The 17,086-nt window shown below is 46.2% G+C and overlaps 1 protein-coding gene across 1 annotated transcript; it reads left to right on the top strand.

Annotated features, from left to right (window-relative positions):
- The first annotated feature begins 142 nt into the window (after positions 1 to 142).
- LOC133027377 (katanin-interacting protein) lies at positions 143 to 17,083 on the top strand. The gene is made up of 28 exons (XM_061094364.1): positions 143 to 209; positions 1,646 to 1,735; positions 2,973 to 3,061; positions 3,255 to 3,430; positions 3,840 to 3,952; positions 4,070 to 4,171; positions 4,339 to 4,488; positions 5,174 to 5,414; positions 5,672 to 5,803; positions 5,969 to 6,120; positions 6,356 to 6,462; positions 6,725 to 6,815; positions 6,917 to 7,126; positions 8,555 to 8,692; positions 9,557 to 10,412; positions 10,661 to 11,428; positions 11,510 to 11,718; positions 11,851 to 11,929; positions 12,026 to 12,203; positions 12,297 to 12,462; positions 12,831 to 12,997; positions 13,085 to 13,149; positions 13,421 to 13,531; positions 14,015 to 14,154; positions 14,268 to 14,369; positions 14,455 to 14,615; positions 15,448 to 15,533; positions 15,641 to 17,083. Exons 2-28 carry the CDS (start codon positions 1,724 to 1,726, stop codon positions 15,697 to 15,699), a joined length of 4,860 nt encoding a protein of 1,619 aa, XP_060950347.1. The 5' UTR covers positions 143 to 209; positions 1,646 to 1,723; the 3' UTR covers positions 15,700 to 17,083.
- Positions 17,084 to 17,086: the final 3 nt, after the last annotated feature.

The following is a 17,086-nucleotide window of genomic DNA, read 5'->3' as shown; positions in this document are numbered from 1 at the left end:
ATATATTGATTTATTTATATCTTAGTTATTTTCTATCCGGTATGGATGTGGCAGCAGCAGGCAGTGGGCGTGTCTGATTCCGCCGCGGCTCTTCCCATTGGTGGAGAATCCATCCTGGTTACCAACCAACACAACACGCTGTGCACATGAGAAAACAGAGTCGCTCATTGTAAAGCTAACGGAGAACAAATCGCTATTTTACAGAGACAGTAAGTGTTTTTTAATCATACTATTAGAGCACGGGTGAAGGTCGTGCACGAATGAAAAAGCTGAATAAGCCACTTTTCGTGTCATTTCCCGTATGTCTAGTTACACGCTAACTCGCTAGCCTCTGTTGTTAGCGTAGCAACACTGCTAGTGTTCCAGTTTAACTGGGGATCATGGCAACTAGTGTTTTGTTGTCTTTATTCCAGATGTGGTCTGTCGGTTGCAGACTCGGTCGCAGATTCGTCATTTTCACAACGTGCCCTTGTTGTTTGTGGTGATCTACTGAAGGTCTCGTTGAAATAACCATCAAACAAAAGGCTAGAAGGCTCCTATGATGATGACATAGAAGACTCATCTTTCACATGTCATCAAAGGAGCCTTGTTATTTAGGAGAGCTGGATTCCAAGACACACCCACAACATCAGCTTGATCCTAAGAACAAAGTCTAGGTTCTCAGCATCAGAGATTTCAGACTCAGAATCAAGAGCAAGAATTGCCTTCTCATTTCCCTCATCCTGTTCTTCCTAAAGCATCTTTACGGAAAGGCCAACTGTAAGTCTGAAATGATTACAACCATCCATACTAACAATCAAATGCATATCAATCTGTCTATTAAGCATGTACTGTTCTAGTTCGAGTTTTGTTTGGTTGGTGTAGCTGTGGCTTGGGGTTGTTGTCTGATGTTTATTTCAACGAGACCTTCAGTGTATCTTCAGTACCTCTCCAATATCAGTGTATTTTGGAGAGGCGGGGGACTAGTGGCAGAAACTTGGACTATGGGCAGAAAAGGTCTCTGGTTCGTCTCTGGTTCGACTCCACGGAGAAACAACAAAAAGACGAACCTGGATTGATCTGTCCAAATATCCAAGAGGATTCTCCCTACCCTGTCTAGTGCCCCTGAGCAAGGCACCTTACTCCCCCAACATCTGCTCCCCGGGCGCCGTACATGGCTGCTCACTGCTCTGTGTGTCCTGCAGCAGATGGGTTAAAAGCAGAGGTTACATTTCCCTCCTTGCATGAGTGTGCTTGTGCATGTCTGTGCATGTGTTTGGGACAAATAAATGTATCTTAATCTGAATCCCTGCACTGGCGTTTTGTGATAATGACGAATCTGCGATCGAGTCTGCAACCGACCGACAACATCTGGAAAAAAAGACAACAAATCTCCAGTGGCCATGACTCCCAGTTAAACTGGAACCCCGGTGTTTTAACACTGGCAGCATCGGCAGCTAGCGGGTTAGCCGCGAAAGCTATCACAATAGATCAGATCGCTCACATGCCAATCGTGTGTTAAAATGCGTCCCGACGAGGACACTGGTTTGAAACCAGTTGTTCTGCATCTGACTTGAAAACGGATTTGTTGTGCTGGATCGCTCCGCGGGAGGAGCCACACTTCAGGTAACCGAGGGTTTCATGTCTCCTGTGTGTCGCTCCGCAGTGGCAGTCCGACACAAGGCCGATTCCCGGGATCTCTGTGCGGAGTGAGACATGGGGTAGTGCGGACTGCGGCCACGCGATGGACAGCGAGGTAAGACGGGGACCGGGGTCATGTGACACCTCCTCTGCACACCACCTGTCAGTCCAGCTGATGGGAGACACTGTGTGTTTACAGTTCCCAGTCTCTGTCACTAACTGGTCTTCTTCTCCACTCTTCCTTCACGTTTCCTCGCTTCTCTCTTCCGGTGCTGACTCTGATGCTGTAGCCCCTAGTTGACTTGTAGACTCTGAGTAAGGGCTTTGGGATTCCTCTGCTCGTCCTGCATGAGTATGATGATTGATCTGATGTATGCTGGGATGGCATGAGCTGTAGGTGTCCATGTTATGTACACAAGCACTGACTGCCTGCCGAGTATTCATGTGACATGGATAGTGTGTTTTATTGTGTCTTGTGTTGTTATTAAATGTGACCTGCACCCTGATCTGCTGAGCTTGGCATTTTGCTCCTATTGTATGCTTGACATTTGTTATGGAAGTGACAAATACAGCTACATCCCTGTCAAACTTGAGGGTGAGGAGCTGGCAGACTTCTGGGGATTATTTAATTTTAGTCGAGTCAACAAATTGTGGCTGTTGTGAGATGCATGTGATGTTCAGTTGTTCTTCCCTTTTATAGTCATAGATCCGTGACACGTGTTTGTCGACGCTAGTTTATTTGAAAAGGCTGCACTTCATTTCATCAGGCCAGGGTTAGCTAATTGGAAAATGCTATAGCTTCTGTTCCAGACACTCTTTTAAAGAAGACCCTGAATTTGGAATTATTCCAAAGGCATCTTGCCCAATGCCGAGTCAGTATTTCCCCTCCGTTAATCCATGTTTTCCTCCACTGTTCCTTTCCTGTGATCATATTTCCTCCTCTCACCTCATCTCATAATCAAAAGTCTGCAGGCCAGCCCAGTTTACAAAATATTGAGATGACATGAGAACGATATGTGTCATGCAGAGTTTTAGAACCACTTTAGATTGCAAAGGGATGCACCTGCACCCCAGCAGTACACAGGTCTGTTTGCTGAGCAGTTCTTATGAAGGGTTTTGGTCCCACTGCATGCTCTGTGTTGTTTCTTTATTTACTGGAGGAGCAAGTGGTTGGATTCATATCCTGTGATGTATCGAATAAAGTGTTTGTGTCTGTGGATACCTGTGCAACAATGATGTGTATTGTAGTTTTTGTTTTCCTCCAACAGCTGATGTAAGTTGTTGTGACTCTCCTGTGTGTGTGTTTCTGTGTGTGTGTGTGTGTGTGTGTAACCATACTTCTGCTCTTGAAGGAGAGGAACGCGTGCCAAGAGGAGAAGCTTCCCTCGGCTGTGGATGACACTCTGAATGAATATTTAATCGCCCTCCAGCACAAAAACAGGTGAAGTGTGAGCACCGACTGTTGGGGAGCGACAGATACGATTTCACAGAAGGAGCACTGATTGGTTCCTTGCATTGATAGCACCAAAAAAAAGCATTTGAAATGTAGCTTGATGTTTGAGTCTCAATCCTGGTCATCTCAGACCTTAGAATTCTCTTCTCAATTTGAGTTACTCGTTTTCTTTCCTCCTCAGGATCCTTAAGCGCCTTAAAGCCAAAGACTCCAGGGAGATTGAGTTGGAAAAGCTGGAGCAAGGTTTCTCCATATATCTTAACGGAGCCAATGCTGAAATCAGTAGGAAGCAGCTCAAAGGCTCCAGCCACAAGTCCACTACCTCCTCACCTGCTTTGAGGCCTGAACGCACAGCAGGTATGTTGCTGCCGGAACCGAAATAAACTTGGCACTCAAATCAAAAAATCCTTTTGTAAGACCTTTTCAATTTTATCCCTCTATCACTGTACAAAGGCAAGCGATGATCTTGAGGGATGAGTCATTTTCACAATGAAATCAAACATAGCTCATCATCATACTCTATTCGTGCTGCTTCTGTCATCTGCAGACCATATGAAAACCAGCTAACAGCCACCACTCCTCAGCTCGTAGTTCCGTTATCTCAGTGAATAAATGATAGTGACAGTTGTAGCTGGCAGCCGGTTTCTCGCTCTTCCTCTTTGGGCTGTGGACCATCTGCGCATGTGACTGTGTTTTCCTTCTCCTCCGAGGCTTCAGGCCGCTGCACGCCGCTCATGTTCTTTTCTGTGCTTAGACTCATCGGCAGATGTCTGTAGAAGTGCCCACCAGTTAAGTGAAGACAGCCCTAGTCTGGAGCAAACCTACGTGACGCGGAGCCACACAGCCCCGGGAAAGGTCCAGAGGAAAGAATGGGTGCAGGTAGAGGCCTCACTTGTCTGGAGATCTTTAAAAACCTTGATGATGTAAATCTTTTATAGTAACAGTACGCGTGTTAGATAATACCCATATTCAATTGTTCTTCCGTCATTTGTGCAGAATTCTGTCAAAGTTCGAACAGAGGAAGGATCAAATTTAGTGTTACGCCCAACCACGTGCTACTCTGAGGATTTTGAGCCCTACGAAAGCATAGACATGGAGGTAGAGTGAAGACACAACAAAGCCTAATGAGCCTGTGTGTGGGTGGGTGGGTGTTTTTTTTTTTTCTTTTAGGGGAGGGGCTATATGTCAGAGGCAGCTGTCTGTACTGCCTAGCATCTCTCCATCTTTGCCATTTCCTCATTATCTAATCACAGTGTTTCCCACAGAGCTCCAGTCGGCGCTCTCCTCACAGTCCCTGCTCCCCCAGGGACAAATGCAAAGGGACACGCTCGTTCAGCTCCAGGCCCGAGAGCCAAGGAGGTCAAACAAGCCAGGAGCACAGTGAGAAGGTGCTCCTCAACCTGGAGGAAGTGAAGGTGAGAAGATGTTTTTTTTTTTAAATTCACTTTTTATTTAGAAAGGCACATTTCCGTCACATACATTAAATACAGCTTTAGTCTGTCAAGGATATAAGAACGGATGGATGTAGTAAGTTTGGGTGATTTTGTTCATACTGCCTTTCTGGAGTTTTGTTTTATGGACCTTAACTACTCCATGTAGGAACAATAACAGAGGTAAAGAGAACACAACCGGGGAGCGCACTTCACATCAAAAAAAAAGGAGGATCACACAAAACACAAGTATATTCAAATAAAATCAGATCTGACTGGTTTTACATACTCAGTCCATTTGGTCCAGGTCTTATAAAAAATGTCTTTCTCGACCTTGAGGGAAAAAGAGATCTTTTCCATAACATAAATCTCATACACAATTTCAATCCATTCATCAATGGTGGGAGGGCCCCCTTAAACCATTTCCTCGTGACACATTTGTGAGAAGATGTTTTATTTCATCTAGTCAAGGTGGCATGAGTTGAAGTGAATCATCTAAATGTGTTTCATGCTCTTGGGTGTTGATTTGTCCTGTTTCCTAGTGTTGTCACAAAAATCAAGGGAACTCTTAAACTGTCAGTATGCACGTGGTTGCATGCACCTGCGGATGCTCAAGCTGATGACTGCGTGCATTGGCTGCCTACATAAACGCTGACCTTTTGTAAACTAGGTCCTGCGTCGGAGCCTGGTGGTCAGCATGAGGCGGAGCAGCCGCGACTCGGCGGGGGAGGAGTCGGAGGAAGAGTGGGTGGAGGAGCAGATTGAGAGAGAGGAGAGCACCGAGAGTCTGGATGAACTGGGGATCCCTCTTTCCTCCTCCAAGTCCTCCTCCAGCCCTCGGCCCAGCAGCTCCCACGACCATTTTGACTCCGCGAACCTCATTGTCCTGGACTTTGCCCTCTCACCTAAAGGTAGGCGGCCGCATCCACTTTCACATGCAAATATATTATTGATTTTTAGGTTGAATCTGAATTGTCCAAAGTGGCTCCGTCTCCGCCTTATCTGCACCATGTGCTGACCGGTTTACAAGCAGAATAAACAAGTACATCAAATATTGAAGAGTTCTGCTTTGTTTGTCAGAAACAGTGAGGCACTTTAATGCATATAAACTATAAAAAGGTATGCACTGTTCCTCCCTAACATGAAAAGTGTTTCTCTATTGTTCTAGGTCCTAAGATTCAACGTTCTCTGTCTGCAAAAAGGAAAGAAAACTTTGACGCCTACATACAAACCAAGCCTATGTTGGTGAAGAGCAAGACATTAGATAGGCCCCCTTCAGAAGAGACCTGGGATGGGCAGAGTAAGTGTTTTTATTTTAAGGCTAAATATTCACATTTCAAAAAGACTGACATGACAGTCAAGATTCACTCTTAAATATAAAGACTGCTGACTTTGCACTGTGGAACTATCTCTTGATACATGCCCAAATGGTTGTTGCTGACAGTTTGTTGACTTTTTGCTTCAGGGTCAAGAAGTCGTGTGGAAAGGCCCGTGTCAGCAGCCAGGAAGGCTTCGGTGGAGGAGCAGGACCCGGAGGAGGTGGCGTGCCGGGTTCGCCAGGCCATCCAGAGAGAGAACCAATCCGTGCAGAGTCCTGAGCTCTTCAGCCGCAGCACGGTGCGCCTGCTCCACACTGCACTCCACACATCTTTACTGCATTCAGGCCATTAGCTAGTACATACATGTTTTTTTGTTGTATTTCTATTACACAGATTTCTCTTTTCACTGTGTCTACCCTACATGTAGTATATATGTGCTCTTGATTTGAATACATTAATGGCGTTCTGAATTGAGTTTGCATGTTAACACTGTCCCTAAAGCTTATTTATCTTTCTGCTTTCTCTTCATCTAGGGCAGGACACAGCAGATAATGAATGGCTTAGTGCACCACAACACCCACGACACGAAGGAGAACAGTGTTAGTTTGGCCATGCAGAGAATCAATCTTATGGGCGCCAGGTATGTTGACAGAACACAACACCCACACACTGAATTCATCTGTCTTCTGATGGCTAGAAGGACACCAGGTGCACACTGTCAGAACATAATAGTGTTTTATAGAAGCGACCAGGAACAGTAATTTATGGTGTGGATGCACCCGACCTTGAGGAATTATTCATCAGTGTAGCTAACACATTGGTTAGCCATCCCTCATTACTGATGTGAAGGTCAGGGACAAGAGGGGAAGCAGCAGAGCTGAGGATGTCATCCTTCTGTTCAGGCAACAACAGAAACTGCTGATGGCCTTGGAGAAACTTGAACCCGGCTTCAACATTCCTCAGAGCGTCCCAACAGAGAGTAGAAAGGAGCCGGTGAGTCAGTGACTCCGCCACACCATGCAGATATGGATAATCCTGTGTGATACAGACAAAGGTTTACAGAAACACTTTTGAAATCCTGTGTTTCATTGCAGAGAATTCAGTCCTCAGCCGAGGTCACGCCTGCATTGTACGTTACCATGGAGATCCTGTCGAACTGGGGGAACGCTTTGCAGGTCGGCCTGACTGAGCTGCAGTTCTTCTGCCTCCGCAACAGGAAGCTGTACGTGTCGCCGCACGACCTGGACATCAGGAACGCTGACTTCCCCGGGAATCTGGGGGCACTCGTCAATGGAAAGGCGAAGGTGAGTCTTTGCTGCGTCAGCATCTCGTTTGAATGGTTTCTGCTCGTGTGTAAGCACAAATTGAAACTGCATACGAAATGACACCAATTCAACTCTGTCCTCTTTGAATATACACAGCCAGAGTCCTTCCCTGTGCCCTGCATCCTTATATAATTGCACTCAAGTATATACAACATTTTTATTTTATAACTTGCCATACAATTGAGAAATGTAGATTTGATTTTTTTTACATGATTTTGTATATATTTAGTATTTTTATATCTTGTTAAAATTGAAAAATAATATAATAATTGAAATGGACATAAGATATTTTTGTTAGAATTTATTAATCTACATCCAATTTACATTAAATTATTTTCACAGCAGATATTTTGATAGCGGGAAAAGTGCAACTCTAACATAAATTATGGCTCTTTATGGCTATCACAATAAAGAAACATGCCAAATAACTAGGGTTGGGTACAACCGGTACCTACCCGGACCGAAATGCAACGGAGATTTCGGTGCCTCATTTCGGTGCCTGAGCCAATCGAAGCCTGAGGTCTCCGCTCGTCCCGCCTCCTCACACTTCCGCTCCTTCCTTCACGGGAAGCGGCGGCTCCCGCCGGGCCCCCGGAGGCCCCCGCGGCCGCGGACCCCCGGTGGACAGACTCTTGTCTCCGCGCTGCCCGCGCCCCGCGTGTGTCAGGGCTTCCGTGCAGGTGGGGGGATCTCCTCGTGAGACCTCTCCCCGGCGCTGGCTGCCCCCCCCCCCGCCGGGCGCATTTCCTCCCTGGCGTTGCGTCGCGACCAGCTCCGGGTCGGCTTGGAAAGGCTCGGGGGCCGGAGGAACGAAGACCACGCCGAGAAATGTTTCATAAAAGCGACCGCATGTTAGGGGCACGAAGGCGGGGGGGCCGAAGCCTGCCTGCGACAGCCCCAGCCGCGGAGACGGGGGGTGGGGGGTGGGTCTCCGAGTGATGGAAAAGCGACCCTCAGTCTTCATTTGGCTCAGGCACCGAAGTCAGAGTCACGAGTCAGAGTGTGTGTGTTTTGTATTTATTTTTATTTATTTAAGTATAGTGTAAACTTTTGTTAACAGTTCGTATGTTATTCATAGTTTTAAGTTAAAAAGGGTTTTGTATTTATTTATATTTATAATCTACTTTAAACAGTTAATATATTTGGCAATAAAAAAAGCCTTTCTTAGTCAAGTATCGTTTTGTGCACTTTTTTGAAAAAAGTATCGGTTCAGGCACCGTTTAGGAACCGGTATCGTTTTAAAAGTATCGGTTAGGAACCGGTATCGGATAAAAACCAAACGATACCCATCCCTACAAATAACAGGGCTCTAAAGCTTATTGAGTTTATATTTTTTAAGTACACTTGTACAGCTACAACTGTCTGTGGTGTAAAAGGGATATTCCTTCTGTTCTCTTGGGTTGACAGACCACCAAAGAGCGTCACATGTGGACGTGTCCGTACCACCCTCCCATCCAGCTCTACTTCATCATCAGGAACACGGAGCGCTCCCCAGACTTTGGAATATCCCGCATCAAAATCTGGAACTACAACCGAAGCCTCAATGTACGTGCTTCTTCTTTTTGTTTCCTTCGTGTCATTTGGTCATCAGAGTTTAAAAAAAATGTCTATTTGTTGTACAATCCGTCCCATCTCTCCTCGCATCTTTTGATTTATCCCTCTCGCTCTCTGTTCCAGAGCTTGTTCGTTTCCATGTGCTCATAAATCCCTCATGCTCGTGTGTTGTCACTATCCCACTGGGTGTGGCGTCGTTAAATCGGGGGTGTGGTTCCTTTAAAGCAGTGGCTGGTTGAGCTGCCAGTCAGGCTGTCCAAATGTGGAACAGTGAGAGATAAGCCCCAGAGGATTAGTGTTGGGGGGGAAACGTGGGCTTCTGCCTCTCAGCCTCACTGCTGTTTATAGAGGGGCACTACAGCCCCACCATATCTCTTTATATGTTACTACCATCGTCCAGAATTACTTGTGTCTTGAACGTGCAAGGTAAGGACCTGTCGGCGAGGTGTAGATTGTAGTTTGACCTGGGTTTTTAGAAGTTGACTGTCCTGAGGATCGAGCAGATTTGAGTTGGGCTTCAGATATTTCTTCCCGGTAGACATGACTTGATATCTGTGAGCGTGCTAATTTCTGCTAGCGTGGAGGACTCTGCATGACAGATATAGTTTGTGAGATATTCTCTTCTGTACCTTATGCTTTTTGGTTTTTAGTTAGACCTACTTTGTTTTGATTAAAATAATAATTATGTTCTCAAAATATTATATATGTATATACAGATTTTGTCTAAATGTGTAGAATTTATTTTGTGGAGATCTTGGAGATTAAAATCTGAATTATTGGGGTATTTACTAACATGAGTGTTGCTATGGAAGCTGTTGAATATGGCTCAAAGTTCAAGTTCTGTTTGTTTTTTAGGAGCTTGACATCGGTGCTCGGCATATTAAGCTGTACCTCAACAGCACATTGGTGTTTGAAGGTGAGCTGGAGAAGGGCTGCGGCAACCAGGTCTATGACTACAGCACCGCCATCGATCTCCCGGACTTCCAGATCCCAGACTCCGTGGTTTCCAGCCCTGTGTCGTCAGGACACAACCTGCGGGGGGTCAGCCCCCAACGCCACGAGGACAGGAATGGTGGGGAGGCCAGCACCATCCAGCAACACCCCATATCAGACACCCCAGGCCGGGCTATGATAGACATGCAGGAGAAATCCCATATGTCACTACCACCGATCACTCCTTCAGCAGTGGGGGTTTCATCCTCCTCTCGCCACCCCTCCGCGCAGAGACACTTTTTCAACCTGCCTGCCTCAGAAGAGCCCCTCTCTCTCAGGCAGCAGGTGGTGCAGCCAGTGCCCATGGAGCAGACTGTCACCACCCAGCCGTCCTCCTCACGTGTGGCCCCCCAGTGGCTGCAGCCCCTGAACAGAGAAGCAGCAGAGGGCTGCGAGGCCGGCAGGGAGAGGCCCAGGTGGCTCGTGCCTCAGCACTCCACAGAGCCCAAATTATCACCAGCCTCGTCCTCTTCGCTGCTCCCGGAGCTGCCTTGTAACCCGGGCCGGGTGTGCAGAGGGTCGGAGAGGACGGTGAACGGGAGTCAGCGGAACGCCGACTCTCTGGACGTCAGCTGCGACCTGCTGGAGGAGCTCGGGGAGCAGAAGCCGGACAGACCCATCAGCGGACGCAGGAGCTCATTTCGTAACAGTGTCGTTTCGGTTTCCGCCAAACAGACGGAGGAGCAGCACCTCAGAGCGGCAGCACTGTCAAACACAGGTAGTCAATGCTACCACCTTCAATATGTGAAGTTATAATACTAAGGGACACCTTTATTTGTAGGTTATTTAACCCATGTACTTTTGATTTCACCCTTAGTTATTTCACTTTTTTAGTGAATTTAGAAATTAAATATTTGCTGTTTAGTTATCAGTTAACCTATTAACACTTTTCTTGTATTCAGTGTTTGATAATAAATGCTGAGGCCTATTTCCTTACTTAATAGCAATTGTTTGTGTATTTTCCAGAGGAGCCACTGTCATTGGTGAACCCCAACAGGAGGCAGTGTTCGTCTCGGGCCCAGCTGCACAGCCAGCAGGATGACACCCTCATGGAGTCCTGGGACTCCCTCACTAAGTTCAACAAATGCCAACGTGGACGCATCTCCAACATGGGCTTTGAAGGAGACATCTTCGATGACTTCATCCAGCAGCAGGGCCTCTGTCCCTCCACAGTCCCACCCAACCCCTCCATGGCACCTAGGAGCCCCCTTTCCTCCTTGACTGCTCAGGGGACTCTGTGCGATGTCCCTGACGATGATCCATCCATGGAGCGGGAGGACGAGTTTGAAATCCCAGTTCTGCCACAGGGTCAAAGGCTGGTCATCAACATCCTGTCTACCTGGGGCGATCGGCACTACGTGGGCCTCAACGGCCTGGAGGTGTTCAGCTCCAGTGGAGAGCCTCTGCGACATGCTCACATCCGGGCTGATCCTCCAGACATCAACATCCTCCCTGCATATGGCAAAGACCCACGTGTCGTTCACAACTTGACTGACGGCATCAATCGCACACAGGACGACATGCATCTGTGGTTGGCTCCGTTCACACCTGGTCGCAACCACACCGTCTTCCTGGACTTCGGAGCTCCATGCCAAGTGGCCATGATCCGTGTGTGGAACTACAACAAGTCTCGCATCCACTCTTTCCGAGGGGTGAAAGAAGTGGAGATGCTCTTGGATGGAAGGTGTATCTTCAGGGGAGAGATTGCCAAAGCTTCAGGCAACCTGTCCGGAGGTAGAGATCGCTGGTTTATCAGCTGCTTTTTGTGGTTTGGATCAACTTGTCCTTTCTCTTTACACTGTTGTCTTTTTTCAGAGCTGGACCAGTTCGGGGACACTATCCTGTTCACCACGGATGATGAGATCCTGGAGGCTATGTCTCGTTACGATGACACCTTCCTCGGTGAAGTTGAGGGTCGTGAGAGTCTGTCGAATGAGGAGGAGCTGCAAAGACCACGCACCGCCGATGGAGAGGGGGAGGAAAGACCCTTCACACAGGCCGGTTTCCGAGAGGAAGACCTCGCTGTGAGTACAGGCTGTTACAGAAGTTTTAAAACACTCTCTTACCATTGCAACCCTAGCCCTCACATCATCAACAGAACACTGGATTATAATAACGCTATAAATGTTTTCAAATATTTTCAAATATTTTTTTAGTTGAAACATCAACTCAGCCCCAGCGTTAGCCAGTCTGAGGAGAGCATGGAACATATTCCGGGGATGTTCACTGGAAAGTGTGAGTATAGCAGCGATATCCTGTCACCACATGTTCTGTTCTCCCTTTATTTAGATTTTTTTACCAGCTACATAAATGTCTCTGTTCCTCCTTCAGGCCTCAGACTAGAGCTGTTGCTCACTTGGGGCGACTCCCACTACATGGGCCTGACTGGATTGGAGGTGGTGGGGAAAGATGGAGAGTATTTACCTTTAGACCTCGGTATGATGGCCGCGTCACCCTGCGACCTCAACGACCTGCCTGAGTACGGACACGACCAGCGAACACTCGATAAGTACGTCCAACACAAAGTGCTTCTCATGGTCAGGGAAAATCTAATATCACAGTAAGAAATCCACACTCTTTAACATCTGTTTCCGATATCCAGGCTTGTTGATGGCCAAAACATTACCACTGAAGACCAGCACATGTGGCTGATCCCTTTCTCCCGTGGAGATTCCCACACCCTGAACATTACGTTCACCACAGCTCAGACCATCGCAGGACTCCGCTTCTGGAACTACAACAAGTCTCCTGAGGACTCCTACAGAGGGGTGAGATACTTCTCTGTAGGACTCAGACACAAATTGCTGTGAATAGTACTCGTGATCATAAAAAATGTATATTAAGACATTGTACATATTAAACTGTGGAACAACAAATTCCATTACTGGGTCTGTTCTCTCAGAGATCAGTTGAGGTTTTTAGATTTATACAGGTGTCAGAGACAGATGGTGTGGAAAACCAAAATAGAATTCACACAGGAAGTTGGCACATGAAACATCACATAGTTCACACTGAGAAGGTGATAAAGCTGCTGTGTGATGCTACAAGGCAGGGATTAGTTTCTAGATTCGACCTGAAATGTTCTATTCGATTATACACCACACACAACTAACAAATGTATTTGTATTTTGTTCAGGTGAAGTTGATCCATGTGTTTGTGGACGATGTCGCAATCTCCCCGGACGAGGGATTCCTCATCAGGAAAGGACCGGGCAACTGCCACTTTGACTTTGCACAGGAGATCCTCTTCGTCGACTTCCTGCAGACGCCGACAGACAGCAGCAGCTCTGAGGACTATCACAAGTAGGAGCCAGTGTTCAAACTCCTATTTCAGGAGAAATTAAAGAAAATGTCATTTCCTAATTTCTAATTTTGTGGTTTCTAATTCAGAGGCAGCGCTAAGAAACAGGAACAGGCCAGCATGGACTATGAAGCTCCCATCATGCCTTGTGGCTGTATCCTTCTGCCAACCATAGCAGGAAGTGATGGTTTTGACAGCTGTGTGTTTGCCTTTGTTTGCAGTTCACATGCACTATTTTGATATTTGCAAGTTGCTTTGGTAACAACATTGTGTGCACACGAATGCTGTATCTGTAGCCATGTTATATGGTACTGTCACAGCTGGCTGACAGTCAAAGCACAGCCTGTGTACCATATAGACAGTATAAGTATCTATGTGATATACCAGATGACCCCTGTTATACATCCTTGACCCTAACCCATCAGTCATTTTTCAGCTACAGCTTTTAACAACCTGGGGAGACCCGTACTACATCGGCCTCAACGGCCTCGAGTTTTACGACCACAACCACCAGAAGATCAGTCTCAGTGACAACAGTATCCTTCTCAGTCAACCTCCACCTCCATGCATCTCTCCTCACTAACCTGTGCTCTCTCCATCAGCAGTAATAAATCCACATTTTATTTCATGTGGTCCGGTTGTTGTTCACTTCAAAAAATGTTGTTTAAATATACAGACAATGGGTTAAATAATTGATGAATATCCAGTGGAATTCATAGGTATTGGTATTATTAGTATTATTATTGTGCTTTTTTTAACTGAAAATGTCAGAAGCTATGCAATAATCTTGGTTTAGCAAATACTAACGGCAAAGTTTCCATCAGAAATCGGAGTTAAAAAAGTTTTACCCAAAACAGCAGAGGAGATGCAAAGAAGAGAGACATCAAAGTCAAAAAAACTTCTATAGCTGCTACACAACCGGTCCTATTCTGATTTTATTTAGAAGGAGAGGACACATGTACTTTTGAAGTCATAATAGTTACTTATAAATGTCTGTACCTTAACATCGTGTCCTCCAGACATCGCTGCTTTTCCCGACAGTGTCAACGTGCTGGACCATGTGAGTGGTGATGTGAGGACCCCAGATAAATTAATAGATGGAGTCAACAGTACCCAGGATGGAAGACACACGTGGTTAGCCCCGGTTCTCCCAGGCCTGGTGAGAGAGTGTGTGTGTGTGTGTGTGGGAGGGAGAGAGAGAGACCAGCCTGCAGTCAGGTAACACCCTCCGATCAGAGCTAGCAGTTAAGTGTAGTTCTTGTTTCCATGCAGGTGAACCGTGTGTACGTCATCTTTGAGCAGCCGGTGACCGTGTCGATGATCAAGCTGTGGAACTACTCTAAAACACACCAGAGGGGAGTGAAGGAGTTTGGGGTAAGCCGCTCTGTCTATGAGCCGGGCATTCATGTTCAAATCTGACTTCACACAGCAAAATAAATGTGTCCCTGTGTGTGTTCAGCTGCTGGTGGACGACCTCCTCGTGTACAACGGCATCCTGGACAGTGTGAGCCACGTGGCTCGGGGGATTCTGCCGACCTGTGACCAGGTGGTGCCCTACCACACCATCCTGTTCTCAGACGATGCCTACATCGCACACCGTGAGAGGAACACCGTTATCAGGTATCTGTACTTTATGAGCCTATATACACTGATTGGTTGTGCAATTACTTTTACAAACTAGAATACTCAGTTGAGCACGTACCTCCGCCAAGGCCCAACAGTCCCATTAAATTGAATCAACCGTCGGTATCAGTCCCCTAAATATGCTGGATTTCTGGAACCCTGAATCAAATTTCGTGGTTATCTGTCCTGTAGTATTTGCGTAATCTTGCTTAAAAAGAACCAAACCAGTGAAAGGGTGGAAGACATAACCTCTTTGGCGGAGGCAAAGATACAGATTGCTGGTCAGTTCTACATCTTTTCCAGGACATGCATGAGTCATGTGTCATGCATGTGTCCTTGCCATTGAATCATAGACAGATGACATTGTACTGTGAATTAACTCATGAACATTTGACGAGGGAATGGCTGATTCAGAGACACACATTTTTTGACAGAGGAGATTTGGTTCAGTCCAACTGTTGTCGAGCAGCGACTTGTTCTGAACGGAGATGTGCTCTTCTCCACCTCAGCCCCCTCGGCAGCAGACACCACCCACAGTGAGTATCAGAGCCTAGTGTCAGCACCTCACTGTGGCCAATCCCTGTAGTGAAGATTCCTCCGGCGCCCTCAGACGCCCGCAGCCAAGCCACACCCTCCTTCCCACACACTTGACTTGTGATTCCTCAGTCCCTCTCCCTTGCCTCCTCTCTCCTGTTGCCTCTCTAGCTCCACCTTTGGTCTCAATGCCCGGACCTGCTGACTTCAGGCTTTGTTATCAGTCACTCCTCCTTTTCGTGTCGTACAAGATTTACTCACATGCATCTGTGTTGTTTCTTCCTTTCTCTTGCAGTAATTACGTGGAGGATCAGGATGTGAAGATGACCAATGACAACCAGATAGTCCATCACACCAAGATGAAGCAGACGGCCGATCCAGGTGAGTTGGCGAAACACGTGAACTTGGATTAAAGCTTTACGGGCCCAAGTACTCACTCAGCAGTTAAAAATACAACATCAATTGCTCTTTCTCCTCTTTTTATACAGCTCTTCGACCCAAGACCTGCATGACTGATGTTGGGAAACATGGCAAGAGGAGGTACTGACTTTTTAAAGCCACTTCCTGGTGGATGACCTCCCTTACAAAGAGATCCACATCAGCCCCCTGAGCCGGGGTTTGTAGGGTTGGCTTGACACCCCACGTCGAAGAGGACAGAGGCTGCACGATGGGTTCACAAAGTCTCACAGAATTCCACTTTATGGTTGGATCACTCCCCTTCTTCACTCGCTTTCGACCCAACGCCCACACGTACATATTATCCCCAACACTTACTACGCCGTTTTCCCCGGTCGTCCGTCCCACGGTGCCAGGATAAATCTGTGAGGCTGCATTTTATCAGCCCTGTTATTGTGCCTCGTACTTAACACTATATCTGTGGCTGCTACTTGTGACTTTTGTGCTGCATATTTAAATGCTGCTTGTGGCGTGTTTTGAAAAAAAGAAAGAAGAAATAAGTACGCTGTGAGGCCACACAGATACACTCACAGGTCAGGATGTGGCTGAGGCTACATTATGAGTTGTATCCACTGATGAGCCTGAACTCCCTGCCACCACTCGTAATGCTATGCAGACACTTATTTATACCTGTTGATCATTTATACCTGGTAGCTATTATATTTCAAAGCTAGTGGTTTTACTTTGGGAAGCGCTTCTACGCAGGTTTTGACCTTTTACAAGATTTATATCGATGATGAAAGTACAAGTAGTCACACGTTTGTACGTTTCAAGCTAAAGGAAAAAGAAAAGTGCATGTACAACTTCAGAGTATGTTAAAAAATAAAAAACTCCACAGTTGAATTTTCAACATATATTTGGCTCTACATGACCTGGTCAGTTGGTTTCTGCGTAGCATCAGGTAGAAAATACTTGTCTGTGATACAAGTGGCCTTTTACTGAAGCTGCTGTAAAGCAAACATTTCCTGAGCCAGTAATTTTAGTAACTTAATCAGAAATGGAAAAAAATATCAACTTTTTCCTGTTTGGATTTTGAGCAGATACAGTAACAGGAAACTTCTTATATGCAAATACTCTCAACTTACCTCAAATTGAGAAATATCCTTTAAAAAAAAGTATGGATAAATGTGGTTGTACCTTCACTATAATACTTTGTACTTGGTGTTGTACTACTCACTTATTCAATATTTACTGTACTCACTTGTTGCATGGGAAAGTTTCTTCAGCATTAGCTGTTGTTATCTAAAAATGTTGAGACACATCTGTGTTTTTACTGCTTCATTGAGCCCAGATATAAACTGTTTGATACTCCCTACACCGGATGGGGAGTCCTTGTATATGAAATGCAGTTTTATGTATTTTATTTCTTTATGTCCAACAGCAGCAGTAGCCATTACTCAGTCCTGCTCTGTGGGGTGGTGGCTGTGATTGTATGTGTAAGTTTTAGTGTTTTGAAATATTTAATTATTTTTCTAACC

The sequence above is a fragment of the Limanda limanda genome, chromosome 21 (genome assembly GCF_963576545.1).
Source record: "Limanda limanda chromosome 21, fLimLim1.1, whole genome shotgun sequence".
NCBI lineage: Eukaryota > Metazoa > Chordata > Actinopteri > Pleuronectiformes > Pleuronectidae > Limanda > Limanda limanda.
This window is presented reverse-complemented; position numbering and strand designations above follow the sequence as displayed.